The sequence below is a fragment of the Xenopus laevis genome, chromosome 2S, assembly GCF_017654675.1.
Source record: "Xenopus laevis strain J_2021 chromosome 2S, Xenopus_laevis_v10.1, whole genome shotgun sequence".
In the NCBI taxonomy this organism is placed as follows: domain Eukaryota; kingdom Metazoa; phylum Chordata; class Amphibia; order Anura; family Pipidae; genus Xenopus; species Xenopus laevis.
This window is the reverse complement of record NC_054374.1, coordinates 59,242,095-59,254,398: the sequence shown is the minus strand read 5'-3', so window position 1 is coordinate 59,254,398 and position 12,304 is coordinate 59,242,095. Positions and strand designations below refer to the sequence as shown.

At 38.3% G+C, this 12,304-nt stretch overlaps 1 protein-coding gene across 7 annotated transcripts in view; it reads left to right on the top strand.

Moving 5' to 3' along the window:
- The first annotated feature begins 511 nt into the window (after window positions 1-511).
- Window positions 512-12,304, top strand: part of srpk1.S (SRSF protein kinase 1 S homeolog) — an 82,971-nt gene continuing 71,178 nt past the window's right edge. For 3 of the 7 annotated variants that reach the window (XM_041583078.1, XM_041583077.1, XM_041583075.1), the window contains exons 1-6: window positions 689-828; window positions 3,799-3,853; window positions 4,396-4,520; window positions 7,970-8,078; window positions 8,587-8,674; window positions 10,912-10,999. In XM_041583078.1, coding sequence (XP_041439012.1) covers window positions 798-828; window positions 3,799-3,853; window positions 4,396-4,520; window positions 7,970-8,078; window positions 8,587-8,674; window positions 10,912-10,999 — 496 coding nt within the window. In that variant the 5' untranslated portion in view covers window positions 689-797. 7 annotated transcript variants of the gene reach the window in all.

The window sequence follows — 12,304 nt, the reverse complement described above, 5'->3', positions numbered from 1 at the left end:
TTTCGCTCATCACTGACTACTAGGCTTGGGCAATTGGACCAGTTTTGCTTCGCCAAAAAATTTGCCGCCAGCGAAATGTCGCCGATGCCCGTTAAAGTCTATGGGCGTTAACATTTTTTTGACAAGCGTGATTTTTTTTTTGATGTTAGACATCATACAAGTCTATAGGCGTCATTTTTGCAGCGAAAAAATTCACCCATCCCTACTGATGACTCATCCAAGCTATATCGATCCTCACCCTTACATAATATCTCTACCCTTTACATTACAGCTACGCCCCTCTTGTCCTTAAATTAACTAATATCCACTCCAGACTTGCTGCCGTGTAATTTACTCATTAGTATAGTTCAGTGGCTTTATAGCATTTTTTACAAAAGTGCCATTCAAGACGATTCAAGCTAAGTTTCAAAGCTCAGGTTATCCTGCAATAAACAATATCTCAGTAAAAAAAAAAAACCGGGCCCATTAAAAAACGAACCCCAATACAAAATGGACGATCCGACCCATGCGCCCTTTTAGAAAAAGGCGTCGTCAAGAAAGAAAGTAGGCGAGGCATCTTATTCAATTTGCTTTTGTTAGCGCACACTGGTGACGTTGCGGAGTCGCAGCGTAAGCGCGTGGTTTCGACGGGGCATCATGGAGAGAAAAGGTGAGCTAGTAGTAGCGGGTTGCGGAGAGTATAGACGAATCGTGTAACGTGAGAGTTCAGCTATTGCAGCTACAAGCCATTTAAACGATTTCTGTAGAGAGTTGCTGTTTCAGATTGATGCAAATCTACCACTTTGCCTTTTATTGTTATGCATAAGAAAGCTTGCGTAGGGGGAAATGGTAATGAAAGTTATACCATTGGACTGGAAGTGTACTTGCATTGCAAGACATGGTTTTATTTCGATGACTTCAGGAAGATTTTCTTTACTTTCTAACTAGTTTCTTTTGGGCTGGCTGACGCATCATCTGTGACTTAACGCAAAAGTTACATGTGGGCCCAAATAACCATCAACATTCTGAGCCTTGTGTTCCTTACTGCGCATGGTGTGACAGAACATTGTCTGGCGCTACACAGGCAATTGTTGCTTAGTCTGATGATGTGGCTCGCTGGTTAGGGTAGTTCTGTGTGGTCATGAACACATCGTCAGTAGTACAGCGTTGCTTTTACATGGTGCTAAAAATTAACATTATCTTTAAAAATAGCCCCTTTATTAGAGCTCCCTATAGATGTTCTCTGGTCCCTGGCTGTGGTTCAAATGAGGGGTGGGCGTGTCCTAATGGTCCCTGCCAATCGCAGCCCTTCTGCCGGCTTCAGTTCCCTATCAGGTCCTGCCAGCTGCTGATTGGTTCCTGTCCTACAGTGCAGTGAGCTGAGAGCCACTGGCTCCCCCTGCACAGCCTGGGAATTCAGGGAGCAGGAAGTGGAAGAGAAGGGAGGGATTATTAGGGTATCGGCCTGAAATACTACTTTTTTAAGCACAATTCTTCTATATCTAAATGTGTATAATGCACTGGTACATTCTTATTTTTTACACAATATGTCTCCTTTAATATTAGTTTGATAGTCTTGTCCATATGTAATTCCTTACCCAATTCATACATCCTTACACATGAATGGCACATTTCCCCCCAGTGCACAGTTCACTTATACATTTTCCTCCGTTTATATGCCACATTGTATCACCCCTAATTTATACACCAAGTCACCTCTACCTCCAAATTATGAGGTAATGCCTTCCCCAGTTCATATTCTATCCCATCACGGCATCAAATTCATATACCATGACACCATCTTTCCCAATTAATTCCATCTCTACTTTACCTTAATTTCTATGCCATTTTTCCTTTCACCTTTTTCCATTTCCCAGTATCTTATTTATTTATTTATAACAGAGATACCATTTTATCCATTACCAAATACCTATGCCATTTGTCACATGTGTCTTCCCCAGTTTAAATACAGTCTCTACTTTCATCCATTTTCTATACCATCCCTCTCTGTAACTAGGGATGCACCGAATACAGTATTTGGTTTGGGATTCGACCAGGATTCGGCCTTTTTCAGCAGGATTCGGATTCGGCCGAATCCTTCTGCCCATCCGAACCGAATCTTAATTTGCATATGCAAAAAATGTTTTCCCCTTCCCACCCCTAATTATCATATACAAATTAGGATTCAGTTCGGTATTCGGCCGAATCTTTCCTGAAGGATTCGGGGGTTTGGGCCGAATCCAAAATAGTGGATTCGGTGCATCCCTATCAGTAACACACGTACCATCACTCTTCTTTCACATTTTATATGCAATTTCCTCCTCCACTAAGTCATATGCCATCTATCCAACTTCCATATATTATGACTCTTTTAATTTCATAAAGTTCTGAGTTATGGGATCATGAAAATCTGCAAGGGGAGACAGAATGCCCAGGGGCAAGGTAATCTCTAGATTACCTTGTCCCTGGCCATTCTGTCTCCCCTTGCAGATTTTCATGATTTCTTTCATCATAATCTCTAGATTATGATGAAAGAAATCATGCCAAAGCAGTAAAATGATGGGATTGAGGAACAGGTGTCATATAGTATGTGTTACAGAGAAAAAGTTCCTGCACACAAAGTAGTAGAAATAGCAATTCTGCCTGGAACATTAAAACCCCTTAGAGAACAGAATAGATGGATGTAGACATTGAACAAAAAATTACATACAAAATTACAACCAATAATTTATGCAAAAGTGTTTTCAATTCTGGCATGGTTTGAGGTATGTCTGTGCAAGCCAGTCAAGTTCTTCCACTCCTATGCCTGAAAACAAATACTTTATTGACCTTGCCTTGTACACCGGATGGAGGGCTCCTTCTGCAAAACAGGAAGGAGCCTACCCTAAACTGTTGCTGCAAGCCAGCAGCCATACATTTGTCCAGAATGTAATTTTCTTATGTTGCAGCACCCCAGTCAACAACGATGCGTGTGGCTTAAATGGCTAGTCAGTGTAAATGGGTGACATTTGGTTTTATTTGTAAGAATGTATATAGCACAGAAAGGCTTCTTGTGGAGGGGATTCTCTTCAGAGCATAGTGTCTCAAAAAGTATTAATAGGAGATTAAAAGCTCTCAATCCTCCCAAATGATCTGCTTTGTCGGATGGGGTGCAAAGAAGCTTTTATTCAGAGATGTGTTCATGGATAATGTTTTTTGATTCAGTGCACCTATGGAATTGAATCTGTAAACTATGTAAGGTTTGACTGAGTTTTGATCAAATTTCAGCTTCCCTACCATGTATTTACCCTATTAGCCAAATCAGGGACTATGTTAGGCTAAAAGAAAATTAAGATGTAATCTTGTCTGTAATATGAAGTCATGCTGTATTGTAAATTTAAGGTTCTTTTCAATGTATGCACTATGAGAACTATATATTTCTGATATTTGACATTTATAATAAATACAAAACCATATGTCTACTTAATCATGCTTAGTTTTCTGAATGTGTCTTCCACCGTTTTGCATTTAGACATACTGCATCATATCAGCTGATGTATTTCAGCTGGTACAGAAACACCTGAAAACCACCCATTTCGCTTCCCTTTCACTTTAATGGTACTGCCAAGCTATTTTAATGAATGTTTCTGTGAAGAACTGTACTTGTGTCTGCAATGCTGTGAAGCATTTATCATTCAAAGAATAGTGACGTTAGAGCAGTTGTCTTCTTCACCAGCGGAACTATTCCATTTGACAAAATGTACTATGTGCAGTCAGCCTAAGAGTAAATGCAAGTAATCATGGTTTATATTAGGTTTTATTTTTCATGTTCTTTTGTAGTGCTTGCCTTACAAGCTAGGAAAAAGCGAACGAAGGCAAAGAAAGTACCTAAAAAGTAAGTCTGTGAAAACCGTTGTTGTAAATGATTTTCTTAGGTTTTTTGATCATTTGTTTAATGCCATATACATTTTTAGTAATATCCAACACTTAAGTATTTATAGGTAGCAGAGCAATGTATAGAATGTGTTCTATATAATGGTCAAGTAAATATGCACTGATGGACAGGGAGAAGGTAATAAGTCTATTCATGTTTAATAATTGTTTAAGCAGGTAAATGTAATTTATTTTACCAATTAAACTAGAAGGAAGGTTAAAGGATTAGAAACAGGACAAATGTGTGTGTGTGTATTAATTTAGTGTCATCATTTGAAAAAAATTAGGCCACCAGCCATTCATGTATCTCTCTATAGAACAATAAAATGAAAACCTTGTATAAAATATGACATTTGTAGCCAATAAATAGTGTAATTTTAGGTGCTCTGAATATTTTATGGCACCTTTTGACATCACTGGTTCTTTAAGTACGTGGAATAACAATTAGATTTTTTAGGAAATACAGTAGGTATATTATATGTAATGTTTCAAAATTCAATCCAGTAGACAAGAGGCCACTCAGCACACCAATAGTCGAGAGACAGAGGGGGACCTACCAGAAGAAGATGAAGAGGAGATTTTAGGATCCGATGATGATGAACAGGAAGATCCTAATGATTATTGCAAAGGTTTGTGGCCAGTTCGAAAACATAGCAGTTGGGGAACACTTTGGAAGTAATTCCTTTTTAGGTATATTTTTAGCTGATAATTTTGAAAATATTTATTAATTTTGGTCTATGTACAGTAAAGCCCTTAACCACCCATCTCTGAGTTATGCTACCTTCGAAATAATCACATGGAGAACCCATGCATTTTTCAATCATCATAACAGCCCAATGGAAGTTTATTGGGGCTATATAGCCCCTTTAACATTTTAACATTAGTTCAGTGAATAGGGATTGTGCTGAATATATTTCCTAATTAAAACTATGCAGATGTATTTATGGTTTTTATTTCTTACACTAAATATGGAGAAATCTGGAACTGAAGTAAATCCCTAAGAATAATAATCAAAACAAATCAGCAGTTCACTGTGAAGCATATAATAAACTGCTCTTTATCTTAAAGCCTAGTGGGTTGCGGTTGGAGGAGGGCGGTTTTCTTAATATTGAGGGATTCTCTGTGGACTGCTGGTTTGTTTTATTGGTGCTTGTTTTCAGAATGTTCAATTTAGTGCAGGAAATGTCATACATATCTCTTGTGTAAAAGAATAGGCAAAAATTATCAGTACAAGCCTATTACATTTAACTGATGTTGACAAAAAGGGATTATAGGGCCCTATATAGTAGAACAAAAGCCTTGCAACAAAGCATTTATCCCTGGAAAGCCCTTCACCCAAACCACACAAGCTTGCCCCCAAAAATGGCCAATTAACCTAACACAGGCTAAGCAGAGTACAGGTGCTTTCTCACAGACCTAAATCCCCTTTAACAAGTGGCTACATAAACTCAGCATGCATAGTTAAAGCCAGGTGTCAGATTGCATGTCAACCCTTGTGTACTACTATTTCTTCTCAATTTGTTCAGTGAACAGGGCTCTTTTGGTGGGGGAAAGATGTCATGTTTCAGAAAGAATGGGTACTTTCCAAGGACTACTAAGGGATAGTCTAGAGCAGGGATCCCCAACCTTTTTTACCCATGAGCCACATTCAAATGTAAAAAGAGTTGGGGAGCACATGGGTCATAACTGTTTGCTTTTGAATCTGACCTGCATGATAAGGATCAATTGCAAACTCAATGAGCAGTTGCGTCCCATGTGGCCCCCCTTAAAGTCGCTGACTAACAGAGTTAGAGTGCTGCAAAGCAGGTTGTGTTGTGTTCTGTTAGATATCTGTTCAATTTTTTGGCTTACTTACTGTATTAAAAACATTTTTTATTTTGCACAGCCTATCTATTTTTATATTCACACAGAACTGTTCATTTAAAGGGGAAGGTCACCTTTTGGACAATAATGCTTATTAAACAGCCCATGTCATAAAAAATATTTGTCATTTATCTTTATTACTTTAAATGTTTCTTTTCAGAGATACCCTAGAACTGTGGATCAGTGCTGCAAAAACTCTTTGCTCTCTCCTCTGTTATGGGATCGGCAACACACTCTGTGTAAGAGATGCAGGCTACCGAATAAAGGTGGCCATACATGCTTTAATTACAATCTTTCCCACAACCATTGATCATACAAAAGATCTTTCATCCACTCTACTAATGGTAAGAGCTAAATCGTCAGATATACAGGTGAAAACTAAAAGAATTCTTTAGCTCTATCAATTGATCAAAATTTCAGTCCTGCCCCATTGACGAGATGACCGATATCTAAGGATATTGTCTCCCACCACACACCAATTATCATGCGAAAGATGTTTTATACGATATTGGTGCGCCTTATGGATGTTTAGGACTGCATCTGCACTGCGCATGCCTTCTCTCTCTCTCCTGCTTTATTTGCATATCTTCCATTCCATTGGCTGGCAAGTTTTGCAAAGATATGCAAATAAAGCAGGAGAGAAAAAGGGATTTGCAATGCAGATTTTTTCCTGAACTTACTTATTCGGCAGCCTGCATCTCTTACATCGAGTGTGTTGCCGATCCCATCACAGAGGAGAACGCGGATAGTGTTTTAGCCGTGCTGATCCACAGCTTCTATGGTATGTATCCCTGAAAGCAAACATTTAAAGTAATGAAGATAAATTACAAAAATGTTTTTTATGACATTGGCTGTTAAATTAGTTCTGTTGTCCAAAAGGTGAACCTCCTCTATAAAATGTGATAACATTGCTTTGGAAAGACAAACATTTTTAAATAACATTGTGTTCTGAAAGTAGAAGTGCTATTATAGGCAAGTTGTTTTAAACTTCTGACTGGGTAATGTAGTCAGAAAGGACAATATTGAGCTCCTTTCTTCAATAGGAGGAGGCCTCCAGGGCAATATTCAGAAGCTTGGTATAAAGTTGACGGTTGATTTCAGCTATGTAATCTTGACCATAACCACAAAGATTTTTTTTGGCTGGTTGGAGTAGATTGTCTATAGCAGAGCTGTCTCAACTGATAGCCTGCAGGTAGGGTTGCCAACTTTTCTGTAAAATGGAAAAAAGGAATCCCATGGTACCTCAACTAACTCAAAGAAATGCTAACTTCCCAGGTAAATGTCTCAAAAGACATTTCTACTTAAAATTACTTAATCGGGGCTAAGAACTGAATCTTTGTGAAGGTGGACAGCCCCTTAAAGGGGTGGTTCACCTTTAAGGTAACTTTTAATGCTATAAATTGGCCAAATCTAAGCAACTTTTCAATTGGTTTTCATTATTTTTTTATTTTTATAGTTATTTGCCTTTTAATTCTCTTTCTTTGCAGCTTTCAAATGGGCTGACTCCCTTCTAAAAAACAAATGCTCTGTAAGGCTACTAATTTATTGTTATTGTTACTTTTTATTACTGATCATTCTATTCAGGCCTCTCCTATTCATATTCCAGTCTCTTATTCAAATAAAGGCATGGTTGCTAGGATAATTTGGACCCTAGTTACCAGATTGCTTAGGATGCAAATTGAACAGCTGCTGAATAGAAAGCTAAATAAATCAAAAACCTTCAATAATAAAAAAAGAAAACTAATTGCAAATTGTCTCAGAATATCACTCTACATCATACTAAAAGTTACCTCAAAGGTGAACAACCCCTTTAAAGTACAGTATTATGTCAATTTCTGTTATTTTGCTACTGCTCTAGAAATTCTCTGGAATAGTGTGGGATAGGTAAAGGTTTCATTGCCAGCTCTTCCTAAATACAGAAGCATGTATCTCATACGTCTGCAAATTACTGAAAGGGACTTGTGGTAAGTACATTGTTTTTGTTGTTGTTTTTTTTTTTTTATAACATGTCCCTGTTTTCTCTGGCAAGACTTACCTGTTCCTATTTTATAAAATACACAAACACTTCTTAAACAGCACTAATTTGTCAGCTGCCTTGGTTAAGTGCTGTCCCCTGGTATGTTAGAAACTGTTACTATTAAGTGATGTTATTTGTGCATAGATTTTCAAAGTTGGTGAGATTTTTGTCACTTTTATGCTTTTTAATCTTTTACAGGTGGGTATCACCATGTGAAGATCGGAGATCTGTTCTGTGGCAGATATCATGTCATCAGGAAGCTAGGATGGGGTCATTTCTCTACAGTGTGGTTATCCTGGGACCTCCAGTAAGAGCAGGGGTACTGTTACGATGGGACAGGGAGGTTATGTATTTGTTTTGGTATAATGGGATTTTTTTTTTCTCCATCCTATAGCTACCAACTTTAGATGGAATATCAGCCTAAAAATAAATTGGTGTAAAGGCTTTTAAAGCACATTGCAGTTCACCTTCATGTTCTATTTTTAGTGTTCCTGAAGTTCTTAAACCCTTATTTCAATGCCACACAGCAAAAATTTCCCAAAACAAAAATTACTCAAAAAAAGCCCTTTCAATTGCCTAATAATCATCAGTAGAGGTGTTTTTTTAACTGTGGATAGAAACAGCTAATTTAATCTTAGTGAATATATAATTCAAGTCCGCTCACTTGGTTTAAATGGGTGGTTCAACTTTAAAAGAGAACTGAAGCTTAACTTAATACTGCCCATGTCTGGCTTGTGATGCTTACATTTTAAAATAAAGTAAATTTAAATTACGTGTGCTGGATATTTCCTTATTTGTTATGTAATGTTCTTTAGGACAAAGCGTTTTGTGGCGATGAAAGTTGTGAAAAGCGCAGAGCATTATACAGAGACTGCATTGGATGAAATAAAACTGCTGAGATCGGTAAGGAACATTTCAAAATGAAAGTATATTGCTTGTGGATATAAACTAGCCAGTTCTAAGTATCCAACCCCCCCTACCCCCTGCACAAGCGTACAGTTTGGAAGGAACATTGTTGGGGGGCTGTCATGTCGTTCCTGCAACACAATTGTTGCTGTGCTGGCTTCCTTCTCCCCCAGTGCCTCCCACTTATTTTCTGCTTCGCAACACTCATTCACACGGCATTACAGGACCTCAGCAATTCCTTGGTTCTTCCTGCTCCAGAAACCGTTAGTGTCCTTTATTTACACACACTTAAAGTGCACCTGTTGGGTAAAAATGTTATCCCCAACCAAAGGTGCGTGCTAATAGAGCCAGCATTCCAGTTGGTGAAAGCAGTAGTTTCTTTAAAAAAAAAAATGGCCCTGCCAGCACTAGGATACCCGCACCGGGAAGGAATTGCTCATTAATTGCGTTATGCGCATGCAAGTGACACAACATGGCTGCTTGCACTGGGAGCTCCCTCACGGTGCGGGCAGCCTTGTGTGGGCGGATTAGGCAGATGAGACAGTAGCTGGCCATGAGGTTTTCTTTACAAGTCAACTGAGCTGATTCTGAGCTGATTCTGGGGGAATACACAAACAGGCAAGGTAACAGCTATTAAAAAATCAAAACCATAAAAAAAAATAATGCATTGCAATTACAAATAACATTATAATCATTCCCCAAAGCCTAGGAAAGATTATAGATTTCGACCATAGATCCCCTTTAATATATATGACATTAAGATATTTTGTGCCATAAACTGCAATATATTTTAGCTGGCCAACTACATCAAAATCATCCCAGGTCTGACCAGTGTTGCACACACTTTCATCTGATTCATTAAGAATTCCACTTCTTCATTATACCTTTTACACAGAGACTAAGTTGTACCTGCAACTTACTTGCTTTCAAGGTTATTTATATAGTTTTTACGGGAGCAGTGGCCAGCTCCAAGTTGTTGCTCCCAGCAATAGGTAGGTGACCCATTGGTGGCCAATAAAAGGGCAACCATGTTTGAGAGTTTTAACCTTGAAAGCAAGTGAAATAGAAAACGGTCTGTTTTATACAATATTACAAAGTGTTGGACAGATTTGGAGAAGTATCCTCAGCCAAGCAGGAAGATATAGTTTACATATTTACATAGTTAAAGGGATTCTGTCACTGGAAAACATGTTATTTACAAAATGCATTTGTTAATAGCACTCCCCCAGCAGGATTCTGCATTGTAATCAGTATTTCAAAAAAACAGTTTTGGACTGGGACAGGCCAGGGGCCCATCCAAAACCTTAGACCAGGGGCCCACTCTCAGTACTATTATTCTTCCTCTTCCTCATATTATAATCTATTAATCCATCTATTTATCCTTTTTGTTCTAATAGAAATAGGGAATGGCCATGAAATAGGCCAAATGTTTAGCAGCATCAGGGCCAACTGACACTTTGGCCCACCGGGACTTTTCCTGGTATCCTGGTGGGCCAGTCCGACACTGCGAAAAAGGAGGCAAATTTTTTAATATAAAAAGTGATATAACCTCCTCCCTTTCTAGCCCATCAGCAGACCAATAGGAAGGTAACCAGATAACAGCTCCCTGACACCTACATTGCTAAAAATTGTCCACCTAGTGGTAGATTGGGAAACCATACTCGGTAGCAAAAATCCATGGCTGGCTAACCCATGTTATGACTTTGTTACATTAAGTAGGAAAAACAATTGCTTGCCTGGGCAGCTCACAGAAAATTATACAATTGAAGCTTATCTGAAAATGTTAAAGGGGATTCTCATTCATTTCATTCTTTTTATATAGTTTCCTTTCAATGCAACCTTGGAAAACGAAGCACTGAGTATCTGTGCCACAGGCTATGAAAAAACAAATAGAACCTAGTGCCTTAAGTCTTGAGCCATAGAAAGTTATGCACAGATAAATACATAAAAATATAAATACATACATAAAATGCCTTATACAAATATAACCGTATACCAATCCTAAAAAGTCCCAATAAAAAAAAAAAAAAAGCTCTCAAATTAATATCCATGTTCAACCTTGCTGGTTGCGGCGCCGACTGGGCCCGTGCATCTAGGACATTTTATTTGCTGCACCTATTCTCTGGAACTCCCTACCCTCTCCCATTTATTACCATGCAAGCACAAATGTAGAGAAGGAATAAGATTGTGTTCTTGTTGATAAACGTATATAAATGTTTTATTTTCTATCACAGGTACGTAACACTGATCCTAATGATCCAAACCGTGAGAGAGTCGTACAACTTTTAGATGATTTTAAAATATCTGGAGCCAATGGAACGCGTATCCTTTTGTGAAAAATATTTGGAGAAGTAGGCATGGTTTTAAACAAAAGATCAAATATCTCTATCTTGTAGACCAATGGAAGTTAAACATCCTGTTTTTCTCTCCTACATTGGGCAATAGGAAAAAAATTATACTGCTGATGGAGGCCTCACATTGTTGTATACTGACAACAGTAAAATGGTTCCTTTTATGCTGTTTAGGAACAGTCAACCTTATCATCTTATGTCAAGTCCAAAGCACTGAAATGGATGAGAAGCATTCATTGACTTCTTTCACAAAGACCCTTATGCCAATACATGCTATTAACATCTGCCTTGCACCTGTCTAAACTGTTCTGAACATTATGAACACCCTGGCATTACCTCAAGCTTGGCTATGGGGATGGTTCTAGTAGTGAGCTTCAGTAGGCACTGCTGACACCAAGACATTGAGTGCTGAAAATGACATAATTGTGACAATTGCAAGCAGTTTACCAAAAAGATGCTAATTTATTTCCAAATTGTTTCATGGAACTGTGTAATTACAGTATGATTTGGCTGGGGGGGCATAGTTTGAGCTCATTGGAGTTAAATGGTTTTATTCAAACTAAATTACTATAAATGTTCCATACTGTGCTACTATGTATTTTACTATTGTATTTTTATGTTAAAGCATACAAACTTTTTTTGCAGGCATTGAGCAAAAGCTTCATGAAGGCTACAGCTTAACAAAAAAGATGCATATGTTTACCCAAGACCTGCCTTGTTGGGCATCACTAGCTTATAAAACAGGATGTTCATTTAAAGGAGAACAAAATCATAAAAATGAATGGCTAAAAATGTCATATTTTATATACTGAACTTATTGCACCAGCATAAAAATTCAGCTTCTCAATATCAGCAATGATCCAGGACTTCAAACTTGTCACAGGGGGGGGGGGTCACCATCTTGGAAAGTGTCTGCGACACTCGCATGTTCAGTGGGCTCTGAGCAGCTGTTCGTCGTCTCAAATTATCAGACAGAAAATTAGGTTGGCCTTCAATATAAGCTGATGCTACAGGGCTGATCATTACATTCTGATGCTAGTGGCACTGGTTTCTGTGCTGCCATGTAGTAGTTATCCATATTAAATATTAATCAGCCGTATATTGTGACATTTATATCCTATGTGTACTGTATAGTGTGTGTGGGTCCCTAAGCTTAGTAACTGACAACAGCACAGATTATGTTCAGTGAATCGGCAGAAAAGAAGATGGGGAGCTACTGGGGCATCTTTGGAGGCACAGATCTTCCCTGCTAAAGGGCTGTGGTTGCCTTGGGCTG